The sequence below is a fragment of the Rhinoraja longicauda genome, chromosome 28 (assembly GCF_053455715.1).
Source record: "Rhinoraja longicauda isolate Sanriku21f chromosome 28, sRhiLon1.1, whole genome shotgun sequence".
NCBI lineage: Eukaryota > Metazoa > Chordata > Chondrichthyes > Rajiformes > Arhynchobatidae > Rhinoraja > Rhinoraja longicauda.
The window spans coordinates 30,267,015-30,287,437 of NC_135980.1; the positions used below are offsets into that span (position 1 = coordinate 30,267,015).

The following is a 20,423-nucleotide window of genomic DNA, read 5'->3' on the forward strand; positions in this document are numbered from 1 at the left end:
GCTGAGTTGCTCCATCATTTGGTGTCCATCTTTGGTGTAAACCAGCATCTGCAGTTACATAGAAAAAAGGTGCAGGAGGCCATTCGGCCCTTCAAGCCAGCACCGCCATTCATTGTGATCATGGCTAATCATCCACAATCAGTACCCCGTGCCTGCCTTCTCCCCATATCCCTTGATTCCGCTAGCCCCTCGAACTCTATCTAACTCTCTTTTAAATTCATCCAGTGAATCGGCCTCCACTGCCCTCAGTGGCAGAGAATTCCACAAATTCACAACTCTCTGGGTGAAAACGTTTTTTCTCACCTCAGTTTTAAATGGCCTCCCCTTTATTCTTAGACTGTGTGGCCCCTGGTTCTGGACTCTCCCAACATTGGGAACATTTTTCCTGCATCTAGCTTGTCCAGTCCTTTTATAATTATATATGTTTCTATAAGATCCCCTCTCATCCTTCTAAACTCCAGTTCCTTCCTACACATTTTGTCATCACCACAAAAGACTTCCGATTCAAGACTGAAGACTGTGACACTCGAGTTCTCTTTGGGTTCGATTTTAAGTGCTTCTTTATTTGCGAACTTGCAACATGGCCCAATCACACACAAAGATCAAATGGTTCAATTTAGCGTTTAATTTAACTGAGAAATCGCTTTGCGTTGAACGATCTCCACCCCTGTGACATCCATCCCTCCCCAGTCCAAGGTTGAGATGCGTTTCATGCTGTGTGTAAATTCTGTCACCACATTCTTGCCAAACAGGTCTCCGTGTCAGTCTTTGGCAAGACCGATGGAAGTGGGAAGTTGGTTGTTGGTTACTCACCATGCAAGCAGGACCTGCTGTAGTTTGACCATGCCAGCTACTCAATCTCGCCTTTATTTAAAACGCAAGTTAAAATTCGGCCTCACGATTCCCGGCGTTTCTGGGGGGCCAAATGGGGGAGACAAACGATCTGGCCGGTCGGAGCCGGGCAGAGTCGCAGTGTAACCGTGGAGTTTCAGCTATCGGCGTGGCAGGAGTGGCCCATGGAGAGCAACACGATGGGGCAGAAGACGCAGGATGGACTGGGACAGGGCAAACAGTGTCGAGCGGTTGGTTCCCCACCACCCTTCACTGCAGTGCGACGCGGGCTTGCTAGTGTGTTTTCTGCCGTGGGAAATTCAGGGGTCAAAACGTTCACTCACATCAGCCACCAATCCCTTCAAACACAGCCTACACGGGAAGATTCAAAACCCTGCGGAACTTCACTTCCACCGAGCAAGAACCAGCCTCAACACCCAGGAACGTAGCTGCAGAAGCTGCGATCTTCAGCGGGAGATTCCATGACTTCTTTCTCACCCACGTTCACGACCGATGGCACACTCGGCCAAGCACTTCAACTAAAGCCAGGGTCAGAAGTCACACGGGGCTCAGTGCTGCCTTCAATAGTCACTGCCTTCCCTTCTCATCCCCGAAATCTCCCCATCAAACCTCTCGGACACTTAGACCTTCATCAATGATACCGTTGCAAAACCAAGAATGCACTCCATAAAGGAGCCACACCAAGCAGCTGCACATCGCACTGATTCCTGCAACAGGATTCCAATAGGCCCCAGATCCCCACACCCTCCAACCCAACTTGAATGACCCTCCCACACAGTGACCAAGATACCCCCCTCCTCCCAAACCCAGCGCTCCTGATACCCCGACCCTGCACGCCAAGACCCTGCACTCAGCATCTTCCCCAGTTTAACTTTAACCTGATTACGGTCACCCTGACACAGGTTAAACCCCTTCCCCCTTCGCACTTCATCACGCGGGTCGTCAAAATCACCCCCCCGTCATCCAACTTCCCAGGGCTTCAACTATGGTTTCAATGATCTAACACAAACACACTTTTGCCAAGGAAAGTCCCGCCACGATTGCCTGCTGATGGTGCAGAGGCTAACGATGGGGGGGGGGGGGAGTGGGACGGAGGGGAACCGAGGCTTCAAGAGGCTTCAAGCACAGCTCAACACGGCACAGAGACAGGTATCTGGGCAGTAGACAGATGGACGAGGGATAAACTGTCTGTGCAATACACTCCACACTCCCTGGGGGCGGGGGTTGGGGGGGTGGGGTGGGGGGGGCAGGGGTGGGTTAGACAGTTTGCTTTATTTTATGCTGCTTTGTGTGTGTTGTTGTTTTTTAATGAAGTTGCCTAATTGATGTCACATTCACGCGGGCGGTCGGGTGGAAGTCCGCGCGGAGCTCGGGGTTGAGCTTGAGGTTCAGGCCGGGCGGTCTCCCGCCGAGGCTGCCCGCTCGATCTTGTCGTTGTAGGCCCCGTGCGGCTGATTCAGCGGGTTGTCGGGAGACTTCATCCATTCCTTCTTCAGCATCTGCTTGAACTGGGACAGCCGCATGTTGGGGTTCTCCTTCTTCAAGCGCGGCAGGTTGGTTTCCTCGAAGGTGGCGTAGGCGGCCCGTAGACGCCTCTCCGGGTGGTGGTCCACGTACTCACCCGTGCTGGAAGCAGAGCAGGAAACATAGAAACATCAGTGCAGGAGTAGACCACCCGGCCCTTCCAGCCAGCACCGCCATTCAATACCATCATGCCTGGTCATCCACAATCAGTACCCCCTTCCTGCTTTCTCCCCCCATATCCCTTGAATCCGTTAGCCCGAAGAGCTCTATCTAACTCTCTCTTGAAAACATCCAGTGAATCGGCCTCCACTGCCTTCTGTGGCAGAGAATTCCACAGATTCACAACTCTCTGGGTGCAAAATGGCCTCCCCCTTATTCTTAAACTGTGTGACCCCTGGTTCTGGACTCCCCCAACATCGGGAACACTTGTCCTGCATCTAGCCTATCCAATCCTTTAATAATTCGAGAGAAGGAATTTTGGGTTGAGATCCCCTTCTTGAAGAGCCCAAAACATCACGCATTCCTTCTCTCCAGAGATGCTGCCTGACCCGCTGAGTTACTCCAGCTTTTTGTGTCTATCTTCGGTTTAAACCAGCATTTTTGTATTCGGAATAAAGTTTATTATTGATTTTTTTTTAAACCTTAACAGTAAAATCACCTCAGCAAATGGATGCCCTCTCGTTAATTATCTGTACACTTCACCCAAACTCAACTGGGCTCGGATGGATTGCAGAAAGTTGGTGGGGATTGAACGCTCGCTGGACATTAGAAATGTGACCAGGCAGTGCATGTTATGTGTGCCACCTAGCCCATCTGGTTACATAGAAACATGGAAGATAGGTGGAGTAGGACATTCGGCCCTCCAAGCCAGCACCACCAATCAATATGATCACGGCTGATCATCCTAAATCAGTACCCCGTTCCTGCTTTCTCCCCATATCCCTTGGTTCCATTAGCCCCAAGAGCCAAATCTAACTCCCTCTTGAAAACATCCAGTGAATCGGCCTCTACTGCCTTCTGTGGCAGAGAATTCCACAGACTCACCACTCTCTGGGTGAAAATGTTTTTGTCACCCTCAGTTAACACCAATGCCTCTGCTCCCTGACAAGGCTTAGGAAGTTTGGCATGTCCCCCTCCCCCACCCCACCAACAACTCTCACCAACTTCTACAGATGCCCGTAGAAAGCAATTTATGGGGATGCATCTCACAGCTTGATTAGGGAACAGCTCCATCCAAGACCGCAAGAATTTACAGTGAATTGACTACATTTACACCTCGCGCTGCCTCGGCAAGGCCAGCAGCATAATCAAGGACCAGTCTCACCCTGGCCACTCCCTCTGATGGTCTTTGATGACCCTCGGAAGATCTTTGATCGGACTTTGCTGGCTTTACCTTGCACTAAACATTATTCCTTTATCGTGTATCTGTACACTGTAAACGGATCGATTGTAATCACGTATTGTCTTTCCGCTGACTGGTTAGCACGCAACAAAAGCTTTGCACTGTACCTCGGTACATGTGACAATAAACGAAAACTGAAACTGAAACACTGCGCACTGCGACAGACACAGAGTGCCGGAGTAACTCAACGGGTCAGGCAGCATCCGTGGAGAAGATGTGGATAGGTGACCCTTCTTCAGATGGATGGTAGTGTGGGGGGGGGGGGGAAGCCAGCAGACAGATAGGGGCAGGACAAAGCTGGGATAAGTGGGATAAGTCTGAAGAAGGGTCTCGACCCGAAACGTCACCCATTCCTTCTCTCCAGAGATGCTGCCTGTCCCGCTGAGTTACTCCAGCATTTTGTGTCTATCTAAGTGACGAGTGAATGGGTCGATTGGCAGAACTATGGACCAAAGCCAGAGATGAAGGAAACAAAAGCCTGTGAGATAAAGAGATAAGAGATGAGATGTGAAACGAGGTGCCAGAGGAAGGGATAGAGTTGGGGGGGGGGGGGATAAGGGGAGGGGAGGGGGAGGCGAGGGAGGAGGGGGAGAAGGGGAAAGGAGCGTGTGATTACGGGACAAATGGGTGTGCATCCAGATGGGGCAGAGGGAAGAGAAGGGGTGGAAAAACAAAGAGGGGGTGGAGGGCACTTTGTTTACTAGTTACCTAAAATTGGAGAATACAATGTTCCTACCTGGAGGATCAAAGAACTACAGATGCTGGCTCATACCAAAGATAGACACAACGTGCTGGAAGCAGGGAACATGTTCCCAATGTTGGGGGAGTCCAGAACCAGGGGCCACACAGTCTAAGAATAAAGGGGAGGCCATTTAAAACTGAGGTGAGAAGAAACCTTTTCACCCAGAGAGTTGTGAAATTGTGGAATTCTCTGCCACAGAATCCAGTGGAGGCCAAATCACTGGATGAATTTAAAAGAGAGATAGATAGAGCTCAGGGGCTAATGGAATTAAGAGATATGGGGAGAAGGCAGGCACAGTGATAGGAAAAAAAACCTGCAGATGTTGGTTTAAATCGAAGGTAGACAACAAAATGCTGGAGTAACTCGAGACCCGAAATGTCACCCATCCCTTCTCTCCAGAGATGCTGCCTGACCCGCTGAGTTACTCCAGCATTTTGTGTCTACCACAGGTTAGATTTTTTTTTTAGATTTAGAGATACAGCGCAGAAACAGGCCCTTCGGCCCACCGGGTCCGTGCCGCCCAGCGATCCCCGCACATTAACACTATCCTACACACACTAGGGACAATGTTAACATTTGCCCAGCCAATTAACCTACATACCTGTATGTCTTTGGAGTGTGGGAGGAAACCGAAGATCTCGGAGAAAACCCACGCAGGTCATGGGAGAACGTACAAACTCCGTACAGACGGCACCCGAAGTCAGGATCGAACCTGAGTCTCTGGCGCTGCATTCGCTGTAAGGCAGCAACTCTACCGCTGCGCCACCGTGATGATCGTGGATCATCAGCCATGATCACAATGAATGGCGGTGCTGGCTCGAAGGGCCAAATGGCCTCTTCCTGCCCCTATTTTCTATGTGTTCTATGTGTTCTAACTGCACGGGTTGATCAGGCAATATCTCTGGAAAAAAGGATAGGTGACGTTTCGGGTTGGGACCCTTCTTCAGGGTGACCTGTCAAGTTACTCCAGCACTTTGGGCCTATCAATCATCCTGCCATTGGGTTGAGAGCTACACAGGCAGAATTGGAGGTTGTGGTCCTCCAGTTCTGGCCTATAGTGTGCACTGCTTGCCAAGCAGATGTGCAGGCAGGGTCGAGCAGGTAGTTATGAGAATGACTGCAAACACAGGTGTACATGGTTTGGAAAGAAAACTGCAGATGCTGGTTTAAATCGAAGGTAGACACAAGATGCAGGAGTAACTCAGAGGGTCAGGCAGCATCTCTGGAGAGAAGGAATGGGTGACGTTTCGGGTCGAGACCCTTCTTCAGACTGATGTCAGGGGAGGGGGCGGGACAAAAATAGGATGTAGTAGGAGACTGGAAGGCCAGTGGGACAACTGGGAAGGGGGTTCCTTCTCTCCAGAGACGCTGCCTGACTCGCTGAGTTACTCCTGCATTTTGTGTCTACCCACAACTATGTATCAGAAAATAACTGCAGATGCTGGTACAAATCGAAGGTATTTATTCACAAAATGCTGGAGTAACTCAGCAGGTCAGGCAGCATCTCAGGAGAGAAGGAATGGGTGACGTTTCGGGTCGAGACCCTTCTTCAGACTGATGTCAGGGGGGCGGGACAAAGGAAGGATATAGGTGGAGACAGGAAGATAGAGGGAGATCTGGGAAGGAGGAGGGGAAGAGAGGGACAGAGGAACTATCTAAAGTTTGAGAAGTCGATGTTCATACCACTGGGCTACAAGCTGCCCAGGCGAAATATGAGGTGCTGTTCCTCCAATTTCCGGTATGGCACTGGAGGAGACCCATGACAGAAAGGTCAGACTGGGAATGGGAGGGGGAGTTGAAGTGCTGGGCCACCGGGAGATCAGTTTGGTCAATGCGGACCGAGCGCAGGTGTTGAGCGAAGCGATCGCCGAGCCTGCGTTTGGTTTCGCCGATGTAAATAAGTTGACATCTGGAGCAGCGGATGCAATAGATGAGGTTGGAGGAGGTGCAGGTGAACCTCTGTCTCACCTGGAAAGACTATATACATTTGACTTTAGAGATACAGGCCCTTTGGCCCATCGAGTCCTGCCAACCAGCGATCATCCTGTACACTGTCTAGACCTGGGACAGACACAAAATGCTGGAGTAACTCAGCGGGACAGGCAGCGTCTCTGGAGAGAAGGGACGGGTGAAGACCTTTCTTCAGATTGTGTGCGGATATGTGCGAGAGATAGTGGCAAGCAGGTTTCACGTGTAGACATATGTGTGAACGTGTGCACGTGCTGCCTCTCATCAAACCAGCCAGCGCTACCACTGCTGTTCACGGTCTCCGGTTTTGCCTGCAGTTATTTTAGACCAACAGAGACAGAGAAACAAATAGCCCACTGAACACACGGACAGAAAATGAACGCTGTATCCGAATCGAGAACTTATACAAGATTCACCAGAATGACCCAGTGGATGGGAATTTCAATTACTTGGAGATATTTAAGGAGTTTGTTTTCTTCAGAAACCTCCCTAACATTTTCAGCTTAAACAATAATATACCTCATTAATAATGCACATTCAAAATCAATAGATATTCTGACTGAGCGATTCAGGAGAAAGTGTTTACAACAGCAGAAGGGACAAAGATTGAGTAGACCGGCAAAGAAAAATGAAGGAAACCAGAAATGATTTAACACAGCAAACTTTTATATGAAGGTAGACACAAAATGCTGGAGTAACTCAGCGGGTCAGGCAGAGACTCGGGAGAGAAGGAATGGGTGATGTTTCGGGTCGAGACCCTTCTTTAGACTTCGACACCAACCAGCAATCCCTACACACTAACACTACCCTACACACACTAGTGACGATTTACATTTGTACCAAGCCAATCAACCTACAAACCTGCATGCCACCGTGCCACTCCTAAAGACAGTGGTGAGACTAATAAAAAAAGTCTTTCAAATAGCTGACACAGCTATGATGACAGACACAAAATGCTGGAGTAACTCAGCGAGTCAGGCAGCATCTCCGGAGAGAAGGAATGGGTGACGTTTCGGGTCGAGACCCTTCTTCAGATTCTACCTTCGATTTAAACTAGCACCTGCAGTTCTTTCCTACAGCTGTGATGAGCTAAATGGCCTGCTTTTGTGCTTTAACACCAATGAAAGTGCATTAACTTTGGGAGACCGCATTGGTGGAGTAGTTCAATCATCGCGTGACACTTGGGTACAGCTGTCACCATGAACAGTGGGGTATGGTTCTGGTAAGGTTAGATCTATCACTGGCATTGATAACCATTGATTAGCTCTGAGCACTAATCAATATGTGCTGACCCAAGTTCAATCGTTTACTAATCAATTATCACAAAGCCATGCGTTAAAACAACAGATCCCGGGCAGAAAATTGAAAAGTGCACAATTCTGTTGGGTCTTTGTTAAACTGAGAGTTAAAATCGAAGGTGGACACAAAATGCTGGAGTAACTCAGTGGTAATAAACTGCAGATGCTGGTTTAAATCAAAGGTATTTATTTCACAAAATGCTGGAGTAACTCAGCGGGTCAGGCAGCATCTCGGGAGAGAAGGAATGGGTGACGTTTCGGGTCGAGACCCTTCTTCAGACTCGGAGTCCTTCTCTCCCGAGATGCTGCCTGACCCGCTGAGTTACTCCAGCATTTTGTGTCCACCTTCGATTTTAACCAGCATCTACAGTTTTCTTTCCTACACTGAGAGTTAAATATTACAGATAAACAGAGATACATTGCAGAACAGTCACATCAGCCTCACTAATTGGGCAGATGGATACAACAGTGTATCGAATGATTCATTGAGAGTTGGGAGATTAGTTTTTAGTCACCTGAAACTCCAGTCAATTTAACGCCACGGGGACCATTACTGCTGGATTAATCATGATTTGCTTGGATGCATTATGCAGCGGAGTGCGATGTTCTTCCCCCACCCTCCCAACCCTGGGGTGACCACAAATCTGTGGGCAGCGAATAATTAACCTTCCAAGGTGCGCGAGACAGGAGCGCCACAGATGGCTGTGGAGACCAAGCCACCAATAGACAAAAGACAATAGACAATAGGTGCAGGAGGAGGCCCTTCGAGCCAGCACCACCATTCAATGCCTTCTCCCCATACCCCCTGACTCCGTTATCCTTAAGAGCTTTATCTAGCTCTCACCAGATTTATAGTTGAGTTTATTGCCACGAGTACCGACCGAGGTACAGTGCAAAGCCTTGTTGTTGCATGCTAACCAGTCAGCCAGAAAGACCAAACACACGATTACAATCGGTCCATTTACAGTGTAAAAGATACACGATAAGGGAATAACGTTTAGTACAAGATAAAGCCAGCAAAGTCCGGTCCAGCATAGTTCGAGGGTCATCAAAGATTCCATCAAAGAGGGAGTGGCCAGGGTGCGACTCGTCCTTCACTCTGCTGCTGGCTTTGCCGAGGCAGCGTGAGGTAGAAATTCAGTCATTAGAAGGGAGGATGGTTTGTGTGATGGCCTGGCCAGCATCCACAATGGATATCTTCAAGGCGAAGATGGGTAAATTATTGATTAGTCTGGGTGTCAGGGGTTATGGGGAGAAGGCAGGAGAATGGGGCTGAGAGGGAAAGATAGATCAGCCATGATTGAACGGTGGAATAGACTTGATGGGCTGAATGGCCTAATTCTGCTCCTACGACTAATGAACTTGAGCAACACGTGACTCAATGGTAGAGTTGCTGCCTCACGCCGCCAGTGACCCGGGTTCGACCCCGACTACGAGTCTGTCTGTACGGAGTTTGTACGTTCTCCTCGTGACCTGCGTGGGTTTTCTCCGGGTGCTCCTGTTTCCTCGCACACTCCAAAGATGTTTGCAGGTTAATTGGCTTGGTATAAACGTAAATTGTCCCTAGTGTGCGTAGGGTGGTGTTAATGTGCAGGGATCGCTGGTCAGGGCGGACTCGGTGGGCCGAAGGGCCTGTTTCCACGCTGTATCTCTAAACTGAATTAAACTTGTGAACTTATGCAAGACAGCAAAGAATTTAGACAAGCCCAGAAACAGCAACCTTCCAGTTCAGTTTAGAGATACAGCGCGGAAACAGGCTCTTTCAGCCCACCGGGTCCGTGCCAACCAGCGTTCCCCGCACACTAACACCATCCTACACCCACTAGGGACAATTTTTACATTTACTAAGCCAATTAACCTACAGACCTGTACGTCTTTGGAGTGTGGGAGGAAACCGAAGATCTCGGAGAAAACCCACGCAGGTCACGGGGAGAACGTGCAAACTCCGTACAGACGGCGCCCGTAGTCGGGATGGAACCCGGGACTCCGGCGCTGCATTCGCTGCTAGGCAGCAACTCTACCGCTGCGCCGCCGTGCTGAAGGGGGACCTTGGCATAACCAACGTCGGTCATCAGAGCGAGGACGCTCGGAGCTCCGCAAACCACTCAGTTTTGTAACGTCAATGCCTAAACATTCAGCTGCCCCGCTGCGGTAGGAAGAGTGGCAGATAACATTACAAAATCTGTAGAGTCACAGAGTCATAGAGTGATACAGTGGGGAAACAAGCCCCTCGGCCCAACTCCCCCACACCGGCCCACTTGCCTGCGCTTGGTCCATATCCCTCCAAACCTGTCCTGTCCATGTACCTGTCCAACTGTTTCTGAAACGATGGGATAGTCCCAGCCTCAACTACCTCCTCTGGCAGCTCGTTCCATACACCCACCACCCTCTGTGCGAAAAAGATACCTCTCAGATTCCTATTAAATCTTTTCCCCTTCTCCTTGAACCTGTGTCTGGTCCTAGATTCCCCTACTCTGGGTAAAAGACTCTGTGCATCTACCCGATCTATTCCTCAATGGGCCTGTGAAGAATAACTGGAGAGGTGAGACTGGAGATAAGATGGAATGAGAACATCATGAATAGATAAAGCAGGAGGCCTTTCAGCCGTGGTGTCTGCCCCGCCATTGAATAAAATCACACCTCGTCTTTTACCTCCCAGTCACCGTAGAAATTCCATGTTAAAACTGAGGGACTGACTGGGGCTTGATTGGATCAATGGCCCCAACACATGTAAACTTCGAAGCTAGACACAAAAAGCTGGAGTAACTCAGCGGGTCAGGCAGCATCTCTGGAGAGAAGGAATGGGTGACGTTTCGGGTCGAGACCCGTCTTCGGATTGAGAGTCGGGGGAGAGGGAAAATAGTGGTATGAAAATGTTCAGAACAAATCAGAGCCGGCACCGATGGTCAGGGAAAGGTGGAGCCCACAATGGTCCATTGTTTGCCGTGGAAGAGGTGATAATGAAGGGATATACGGATGCAAACAGTGGAACTGGCAGGATGATAGGGTGGAGGAGGGGCAGAGGGAGAGGGAATGCAAGGGGCCACGAGAAATAACTACAGAGGAGGAAGGCAAAATTCTAACTGTTTTTCAGCTGGTTGAATTCACCGATCAGCCAAAACATTATGACCATTGACAGGCGAAGTGAATCACATTGATTATCTTGTTACAATGGCACCTGTCAAGGGGTGGGATATATTTGGCAGCAAGTGAACAGTCAGTTCTTGAAGTTGATGTGTTGGGTGCAGGAGAAATGGGCAGGAGTAAAGACCTGAGCGACTTTGACAAGGGCCAGATTGTTATGGCCAGACGACTGGGTCAGAGCATCTCTGAAACGGCAAGGCTTGTGGGGTGCTCCCGGTCAGCAGTAGTGAATACCGACCGACAGTGGTCCGAGGAGGGACAAACCACAAACCGGCGACAGGCAGGGTGTTGGGCGCCCAAGGCTCATCGATGCGCGAGGGCAACGAAGGCTATCCCGTCTGGTCCGAACCGACAGAAGGTCGACTGTGGCACAAGTCACAGAAAATGTTAATGGTGGTCACGGGAGGAATGTGTCACAATACACAGTGCATCGCACCCTGCTGCGTATGGGGCTGCACACGGAGGACCAACAGCAGATTAGGCAGGTGGTCATGATGTTTTGGCTGATGAGGTCATAATGTTTTGGCTGGTCGGTGTAGATGCCCTTGCCAACTCTGCACATGGCAGACACCGTGTTGGCCTAATGGCACATGGGTCGGCATTGACCCTCTTACCTGAGGGAAGCAATGGCATCTTCTATGGTCCTGGCATCGATGTCATCTTCGCTGGGCATTATGCGGTTCACGTTCTCCTCTAATGGCACCTCGAGGTGGCTCAATTGTTTCTCTGCAATTTAAAAAGAAAAATCACAAACCTGTGGGTCAACCACAGGACTCTATTCCTAGGAGCGCAGGAGGACAAGGGGTGATCTTATAGACGTGTATAAGATCACCTCTCCGTGTATTGTCGCCTTGTGGTGGTGGGGAAGCTTGTGTGGTCCTGAAATTCTGAGAGCGATGCCGTGTGGAGCTACGCTCCTGGTAGGGTCACCCATGGCAGTAAGGTCGAGGGGGAGGTCCCTGACAAAGAGTGATCCAACCAAGACCTCAACGGTGGAACAGGCGGAGGGAGGGAGGATGATGGCTGACTTTAGTGGAGCGTCACAACGGCTGGGAAGGCGGATGGATGAAGGCTGCGGCAGAAAAGGGTCTCCGGTCGTCTTGGACTCCACGCCACTGGATCCTGACCCAGATCTGTCAAGGACCGTGTGGTGGCTGTCTGTGCACCAGTCTCCCCACGTTAAGCAAAGTCACGCACAGGCGTCCGACCCTATGGAGAGGACAGTCATGCTCGCTTCCAGTGACCGCTGATGATGATGTGAGGAATAGATGTTTTTTTTTACCCAGAGTAGGGGAATCAACAACCAGAGGACACAGGTTTTGGGTGAGGGAATTTTATAGGAACCTAAGGGGCAACTTTTATTTTTCCCCGCACAGGGTGGTAGGTATATGTAACGAGTCTCTGGAGGATAGACACAAAGTGCTGGAGTAACTCAGCGGGACAGGCAGCATCTCTGGAGAGAAGGAACAGGTGACATTTTGGTTGAGACCCTCCTTCTCTCTCCAACGAGAGTTCAGCAACTGCTCTCTCTCACTGCTCCCCCTCTGTGGCGATTCCTCCTCACCCATTCCTTCTCTCCTGAGATGCTGCCTGCCCCGCTGAGTTACTCCAGCATTTTGTGTCTGCCTTCGATTTAAACCAGCATCTGCAGATCTTATCCGACAGAGTACTTTCTTGTCATGGATCTAGAGATATGGGAATGACTGTACTGTGAAAGGGGTTGACAATGCGAGTGAACAATTTACATTTCAGGAGAGTGGGAGCAAGCTCAAGCCAAGGTTTCATGTAGTAATGGGCCACGACGGAACTGCAATGGAAGCTGATTTAGACTTTAGAGATTCTTTAGACTTAAACCAGCACGGGAACAGGCTCTTCGGCCCACCGCGTTCATCTCTGCCAGCGATCGCCCCGTACGCTAACCTAACGAGGGGCAATTTTACAACTTAATGAATCCAATTAACCTACAAACTGGCACGTCTTTGGAGCGTGAGAGGAAACCGGAGCACCCAGAGGAAACTCGCGCGGTCACGGGGAGAACGTACAAACTCTGTACAGACAGCACCCGTGGTCAGGATTGAACCCGGGTCTCTGGCGCGGTGAGGCTGCAACTCTACCGCTGCGCCACCGTGCTGCCCTGATGGTACAACAAGCGGGCAGGGGGTGGCCACGTACCCTTGACTTCCTCTGCAGCCTGTCCCGCGTTCTCCTTCCTCCCCGACACCTCTATCTGAGCCCGGGTTATCTTGGCGGGCGGCGCCTTGCTGGTCTTTGCCATCACGCTGCATCCCTCCTCATCCAGGAGCCGCTGGATCTCTTTCTTCCGCTCCAGAACATCCACCCGTTTCTTCTCCTTCTCAACCTGGAGGCCAAAAGGGGGGGGGGGAGAGAGAGGTCAAAACTGCAATTGGGCAACAGCACAAAAAGGCTGCAGTACAACAGACAAAATAAAGCACTGCAGTGCAGCAACCTTTCCATTGCTCTCTCCACAAACCTAGCATCAATGCCCCACACTAACGCAAGTGTCGGCTTCATTCTGTGAGTAACGTGCTTGCCTCAAAGTGTCCAAACTCTCCGACTAATATCATCCAGATTACTGTATGCAATGCTGCACGGTCAGATTCTTGAAGGAGCCATTACAACTAGGATATTCCTTTAAAATAGTGCATGCAAAAGATTCTTCTGCGCTGTTTCGAAGACCATAATCTCCCTCCTCACTAGGGGTTGCCAACTTCCTCACTCCCAAATACGGGACAAGGTGACGTCACCGCCCCGCGCCCCACGTGACCTCACCCAGCCAGCGGCCACGTGCTCCCGCTCCACCAACGGCGGCCGCCCGGGCCGGGAGGCGGGTTGCTACGCAACCTCCGTCAGGCGAAGACACTCGGCCCCGCTCCCCGAACACACTCCGCTAGCCTACACTGTCCCGTCCTACAGTGACCCCCGGGCCTAATACGGGACAAGGGCGGTCCAAATACGGGACAAACCAGCTTAGTCCAAAATACGGGATGTCCCGGCTAATACGGGCCAGTTGCCAACCCTGCTGCTCACTGCCCTGGCCAACGCTGACAGTTGCCAACTCTGCTGCTCACTGCCCTGGCCAACGCTGACTTTTCAACCAACTGTCATCAAAAATAGATGAGCAATTTATGTCACGTTACTGATTGTGGAACATCATGTTCCATACATTATATTAGTGGCTGCGCTTTTGTTCAGTTTACATATACAGCATGGAAACAGGCCTTTTGGCCCACCAAGCCCATGCCAGCCCATCAATCACACCAGCTCTACGTTATCCCACAGAGTCATAGAGTGATACAGTGTGGAAACAGGCTCTTCCACCCAACTTGCCCGCACCGGCCCAACATGCCCCAGCTACACTAGTCCCACCTGCCCGCGTTTGGTCCATATCCCTCCAAACCTGTCCTGTCCATGTGCCTGTCTAAATAGACAATAGGCAATAGGTGCAGGAGGAGGCCATTCGGCATTCAATGTGATCATGGCTGATCATTCTCAATCAGTACCCCGTTCCTGCTCTATCCCCGCTCTATCCAGCTCTCTCTTGAATGCATTCAGAGAATTGGCCTCCACTGCCTTCTGAGGCAGAGAATTCCACAGATTCACAACTCTCTGACTGAAAAAGTTTCTCCTCATCTCCGTTCTAAATGGGCTACCCCTTATTCTTGGCCCCTTGTTCTGGACTCCCCCAACATTGGGAACATGTTTCCTGCCTCTAACGTGTCCAACCCCTTAATAATCTTATACGTTTCGATAAGATAATGTTTCTTAAAACGATGGGATAGTCCCTGCCACAACTACCTCCTCCAGCAGCTTGTTCCATACACCCACCACCCTTTATGTGACAAATTTACCCCTCAGATTCCTATTAAATCTTTTCCCGGTCACCTTGAACCTGTCTCCTCCCCTGATCCACATTAGGCAGGAAATGGTTTTGGGTAGACTGATGGGACTGAAGGCTGATAAATCCCCAGGGCCTGATGGTCTGCATCCCAGAGTACTTAGGGAGGTGGCTCTAGAAATAGTGGAAGCATTGGAGATCATTTTTCAATGTTCTATAGATTCAGGATCAGTTCCTGTGGATTGGAGAATAGCAAATGTTATCCCACTTTTTAAGAAAGGAGGGAGAGAGAAAACGGGTAATTATAGACCAGTTAGTCTGACATCAGTGGTGGGGAAAATGCTGGAGTCAATTATAAAAGACGAAATTGCTGAGCATTTGGATAGCAGTAACGGGATCGTTCCGAGTCAGCATGGATTTACGAAGGGGAAATCATGCTTGACAAATCTACTGGAATTTTTTGAGGATGTAACTAGGAAAATTGACAAGGGAGAGTCAGTGGATGTGGTGTACCTCGACTTTCAGAAAGCCTTCGACAAGGTCCCACATAGGAGATTAGTGGGCAAAATTAGGGCACATGGTATTGGGGGTAGGGTACTGACATGGATAGAAAATTGGTTAACAGACAGAAAGCAAAGAGTGGGGATAAATGGGTCCCTTTCGGAATGGCAGGCAGTGACCAGTGGGGTACCGCAAGGTTCGGTGCTGGGACCCCAGCTATTTACGATATACATTAATGACTTAGACGAAGGGATTAAAAGTACCATTAGCAAATTTGCAGATGATACTAAGTTGGGGGGTAGTGTGAATTGTGAGGAAGATGCAATAAGGCTGCAGGGTGACCTGGACAGGTTGTGTGAGTGGGCGGATACATGGCAGATGCAGTTTAATGTAGATAAGTGTGAGGTTATTCACTTTGGAAGTAAGAATAGAAAGGCAGATTATTATCTGAATGGTGTCAAGTTAGGAGGAGGGGGAGTTCAACGAGATCTGGGTGTCCTAGTGCATCAGTCAATGAAAGGAAGCATGCAGGTTCAGCAGGCAGTGAAGAAAGCCAATGGAATGTTGGCCTTCGTAACAAGAGGAGTTGAGTATAGGAGCAAAGAGGTCCTTCTACAGTTGTACCGGGCCCTGGTGAGACCGCACCTGGAGTACTGTGTGCAGTTTTGGTCTCCAAATTTGAGGAAGGATATTCTTGCTATGGAGGGCGTGCAGCGTAGGTTCACTAGATTAATTCCCGGAATGGCGGGACTGTCGTATGTTGAAAGGCTGGAGCGATTGGGCTTGTATACACTGGAATTTAGAAGGATGAGGGGGGATCTTATTGAAACATATAAGATAATTAGGGGATTGGACACATTAGAGGCAGATAACATGTTCCCAATGTTGGGGGAGTCCAGAACAAGGGGCCACAGTTTGAGAATAAGGGGTAGGCCATTTAGAACGGAGATGAGGAAGAACTTTTTCAGTCAGAGGGTGGTGAAGGTGTGGAATTCTCTGCCTCAGAAGGCAGTGGAGGCCAGTTCGTTGGATGCTTTCAAGAGAGAGCTGGATAGAGCTCTTAAGGATAGCGGAGTGAGGGGGTATGGGGAGAAGGCAGGAACGGGGTACTGATTGATAGTGATCAGCCATGATCGCATTGAATGGCGGTGCTGGCTCGAAGGGCTGAATGGCCTACTCCTGCACCTATTGTCTATTGTCTATTGTCTATTGTCTATTGATCCTAGATCCTGTCCTCGATCCCACTTTCTCATCCACTCCCTACACACTTGCGGCAGTTTGCAGAGGCCTACTGAACCGCATGTCTTTGGGGCGTGGGAGAAAACCGGAGAACACCCGGAGGAAATTGTCACGATCGGAATGCGCAAACTCCACGCTCCACGTCTGGAGAGAGTGGATGTGGGGAGGATGTTTCCACCAGTGGGAGAGTCTAGGACCAGAGGCCACAGCCTCAGAATTAAAGGATGTACCTTTAGAAAGGAAACGAGCAGGAATTTCTTTCGTCAGAGGGTGGTGAATTTGTGGAGTCCATTGCCACGGAAGGCTGTGGAGACCAAGTCAATGGATACTTTTAAGGTGGAGATTGATGGATTCTTTATTAGTGCGGGTGTCAGGGGTTGTGGGGAGAAGGCAGGAGAATGGGGTTGAGAGGGAAAGACCGATCAGCCATGATTGAATGGGGGTAGTAGAAGATGGGCCGAATGGCCCAATACCGCTCCTGCAACTGATGAGTACTTCAGTGGCATCTCTGAGGATGACAAAAGGCACATTAAAAATGTAAATTTATGTTTAAAAGCAAAAAGGGCTGGTCATTGACAAAGTGTATTTTGATGGTGAATGAGGAGCAGCGGAGATGGGGGGAAAGGAGGAAGCAGCAAGGAAGTGTTGCTCGAGGATGATAGGGGGAGGGCAGAGTGCCCAGTCTGGGTTGGATTGCAGCTTTTTAATTTGGTGAAGAGGGAACATGGAGAGGGCACTTGGAGAATGCATTGGATATTCATGAAGGGAAGGATTCAGTTGCACAAAAGGCTGGACGTAACACGAAACCTGACTCTTGGATTCCCTGCTTTTTAAAGACCCAGGTTCCGTAATGAATAAGGAAACGTGCTTCCCATTAGTGTAACAAGCAGCAAATGGAGGTGGGAGGGGAGGTGAGGGGGGGGAATGGCAGCCTTCTGAAAACCTCAGTGCTCCAGATGGTCAATGCTGAATAGTGAGCGGCCTGGATAGAGTGGATGTGGAGAGGATGTTTCCACTAGTGGGAGAGTAACTAAAAGGGTGCACCTTTTGGAAGGAGTTGAGGGGGAATTTCTTTAGCCAGAGGGTGGTGAATCTGTGGAAGGCAGTGGAGGCCAAGTCAGTGGTTATTTTTGAGGCGGAGATTGACAGATTCTTGATCAGTACGGGATGTCAGGAGTTATGGGGAGAAGGCAGGAGAATGGGGTTGAGAGGGAAAGATAGATCAGCCATGACTGAATGGCGGAGTAGACTGGATGGGCCGAATGGCCTAATTCTGCTCCTGGAACACGAATGAGCTGGTTGTTTAATCAACTGTGATGCTAGCTCATGGGACCCTGCAATAGGTGGAGTATCGTCATCCACGAGCTTCTACCCTTTTGATTGCTAGACAAAGTCTTTCTCCATCTCTCATCAACTAAAGGAATCATTCTTGGTAAAACTATGCTCTGCCGAGACCAGAATGACCTTCCCCTGGTGCTCTAGGCAGAACTGTATTCAGTTCCCAGGGGTGGGTTGAGCCCCACTTTCAGCCCACCTTGAATAAACCCCATCATCCTCATTTATCATTCGATTGGAAGCAGCTACTTGGACCATCAGACCAATGCCAGCCCTCAGAAGGATCCCATTTTAATCGAGGCACAAGGAACTGCAGATGCTGGTTTACAATAAAAAGACACAAAGTACTGGAGTAACTCGGCGGGTCAGGCAGCATTTGTGGAGAACATAGATAGGTGACGTTTCACAGAATGCTGGAGTAACTCAGTGGGTCAGGCAGCATCTGTGGAGAACATGGATAGGTGACGTTCCAGGTCGGGACTCTTCTTCAGACTGATCGCGTTGGTGGTGGGGTGGGGCGTGCAGAAGAACGTTGGTAGAGAGGTGGGGACAGCACAAAGCCTGGCAAGTGATAGGTGGATACTGGTGAGGGGGCGGGGGGAGGGTTGGTAAGCAGATGGTTGGACTACGGTCAGAGATGAAAAGACAAAAAGTGTGAGAATAAGAGACTCCTCATCTCTCCTTAACTGCTTGGTTCATTCATCCCTTCCCACCCAAACTACCTGCTCCCTGGATAATTTCCCCTGCAACCCTGGGTGGTTCAACAACTGTCTGATATCTCCTCCCTCGTCCGCCCAGGACCCCAGCAGTCCACCCAGGTGAGATCCAGGACCCCCGCAGTCCAGCCAGGTGAGATCCAGGACCCCAGCAGTCCACCCAGGTGAGATCCAGGACCCCAGCAGTCCACCCAGGTGAGATCCAGGACCCCAGCAGTCCACCCAGGTGAGATCCAGGACCCCCGCAGTCCACCCAGGTGAGATCCAGGATTGTGTGCACCTCCGATATTGTATTTGGTGTTCCCGATGTGTCCTCCTTCACACCGGTCAGACCAAGGTTACACAAGGTGACTGTTTGGATGAACACGTGCCCTGGGTGAAGTGAGGCCTGCTGGATCTCCAGGTCGCCAACCATCTCAACTCCCCTTCCCATTCCCACACTGATCTTCCGACACGAGGGCCTCGGACAGTCGGCAGTGGCGACTGCAGACGGTTCAACAGCCCCGACCAACGGGTGAACAAAGAGGAAGGCGATTGAACTTTATTACCTTGCATCCAGAACAAGGGGCCACAGTTTAAGAATAAGGGGTCGGCCATTTAGAACTGAGATGAGGAAAAACCTTTTCAGTCAGAGAGTTGTGAATCTGTGGAATTCTCTGCCTCAGAAGGCAGTGGAGGCCAATTCTCTGAATGCATTCAAGAGAGAGCTAGATAGAGCTCTTAAGGATAGCGGAGTCAGGGGGTATGGGGAGAAGGCAGGAACGGGGTACTGATTGAGAATGATCAGCCATGATCACATTGAATGGCGGTGCTGGCTCGAAGGGCCGAATGGCCTCCTCCTGCACCTATTGTCCATCACAGTGAGGAATGTGGAATCCGCTGTGGTGGATGTTTATGTTGAATGTTACTTTATGTGGCTGTGTGGCAAAGTGTTGCTTTTCACTTAGTATGGCTGTGTGGTAACTCAAATTTCACTGTACCTTAATTGGTCCATGTGACAATAAATTGATCTTGAGTGAGCCAGAGTGAAGCCTCATGCAAACAGGGAGGACAGCACCTCATGCTCTGCTTGGCTAGACTCCAACCCAAGAGGTATGAACATTGGATACCAACCAACAAATAACCCCCCACCTTTCCTTTTTTCTCCCCCTGGTCTCTTCCCTGTGCTGCACCTGGATCACGGCCATTTCATCCCTCCCCTCTATATTTGCAGTTCGAAGGAGAGTGCCTACATCATCTGCACTGGTCAATAAAGCACAGCAACGCCTGTTTTTCCTCAGGATGCTGAAAAAAAGCTGGTCTGCCCCAACGAATGTTGGTGACTTTGTACCGCTGCACCACACAGAGCATCCGCACAAACTGCCTCTCTGTGTGCTGTATCCGCCGCTCTGGGGCTGAGATGAGAGCTCTTCAGCAGGTTGTCTCCAGAGCACAGCAGATCACTGGGAGACAGCTCCCAGCCCTGGAGGACATCTACAACACACGGTGCCTCAGGAAAGCCACCAGCATCTGTGAGGAACCCCACACACCCGTGCCACCGTCTGTTTGAACTCCTTCCGTTTGGCAGATGTTATAAGGCCTTCTACACCCCCACCTCCAGACTGAGAAATAGCTTTTCCCCATGAGCTGTAACTGCACTGAATCAGTCTGCGAAATGCCCCCATAAGACCTATTCACACAATGCTGGAGTAATTCAGCAGACCAGGCAGCATCTCAGGAGAGAAGGAATGGGTGATGTTTTGGGTCAGTCTGAAGAAGGGTCTCGACCCGAAATGTCACCCATTCCTTCTCTCCTGAGATGCTGCCCGACCTGCTGAGTTACTCCAGCATTTTGTGAATAAATACC

General features: G+C 50.2%; 1 protein-coding gene across 1 annotated transcript in view; it reads right to left on the reverse strand.

The window, feature by feature from the left end:
- Window positions 1-610: 610 nt before the first annotated feature.
- Window positions 611-20,423, reverse strand: part of ccdc124 (coiled-coil domain containing 124) — a 46,529-nt gene continuing 26,716 nt past the window's right edge. Inside the window, exons 3-5 of the mRNA XM_078423786.1 lie at window positions 13,103-13,289; window positions 11,545-11,656; window positions 611-2,478 (exon numbers count right to left, since the gene is read on the reverse strand). Coding sequence (XP_078279912.1) covers window positions 2,241-2,478; window positions 11,545-11,656; window positions 13,103-13,289 — 537 coding nt within the window. The 3' untranslated portion in view covers window positions 611-2,240. The remainder of the gene's footprint in view (window positions 2,479-11,544; window positions 11,657-13,102; window positions 13,290-20,423) is intronic.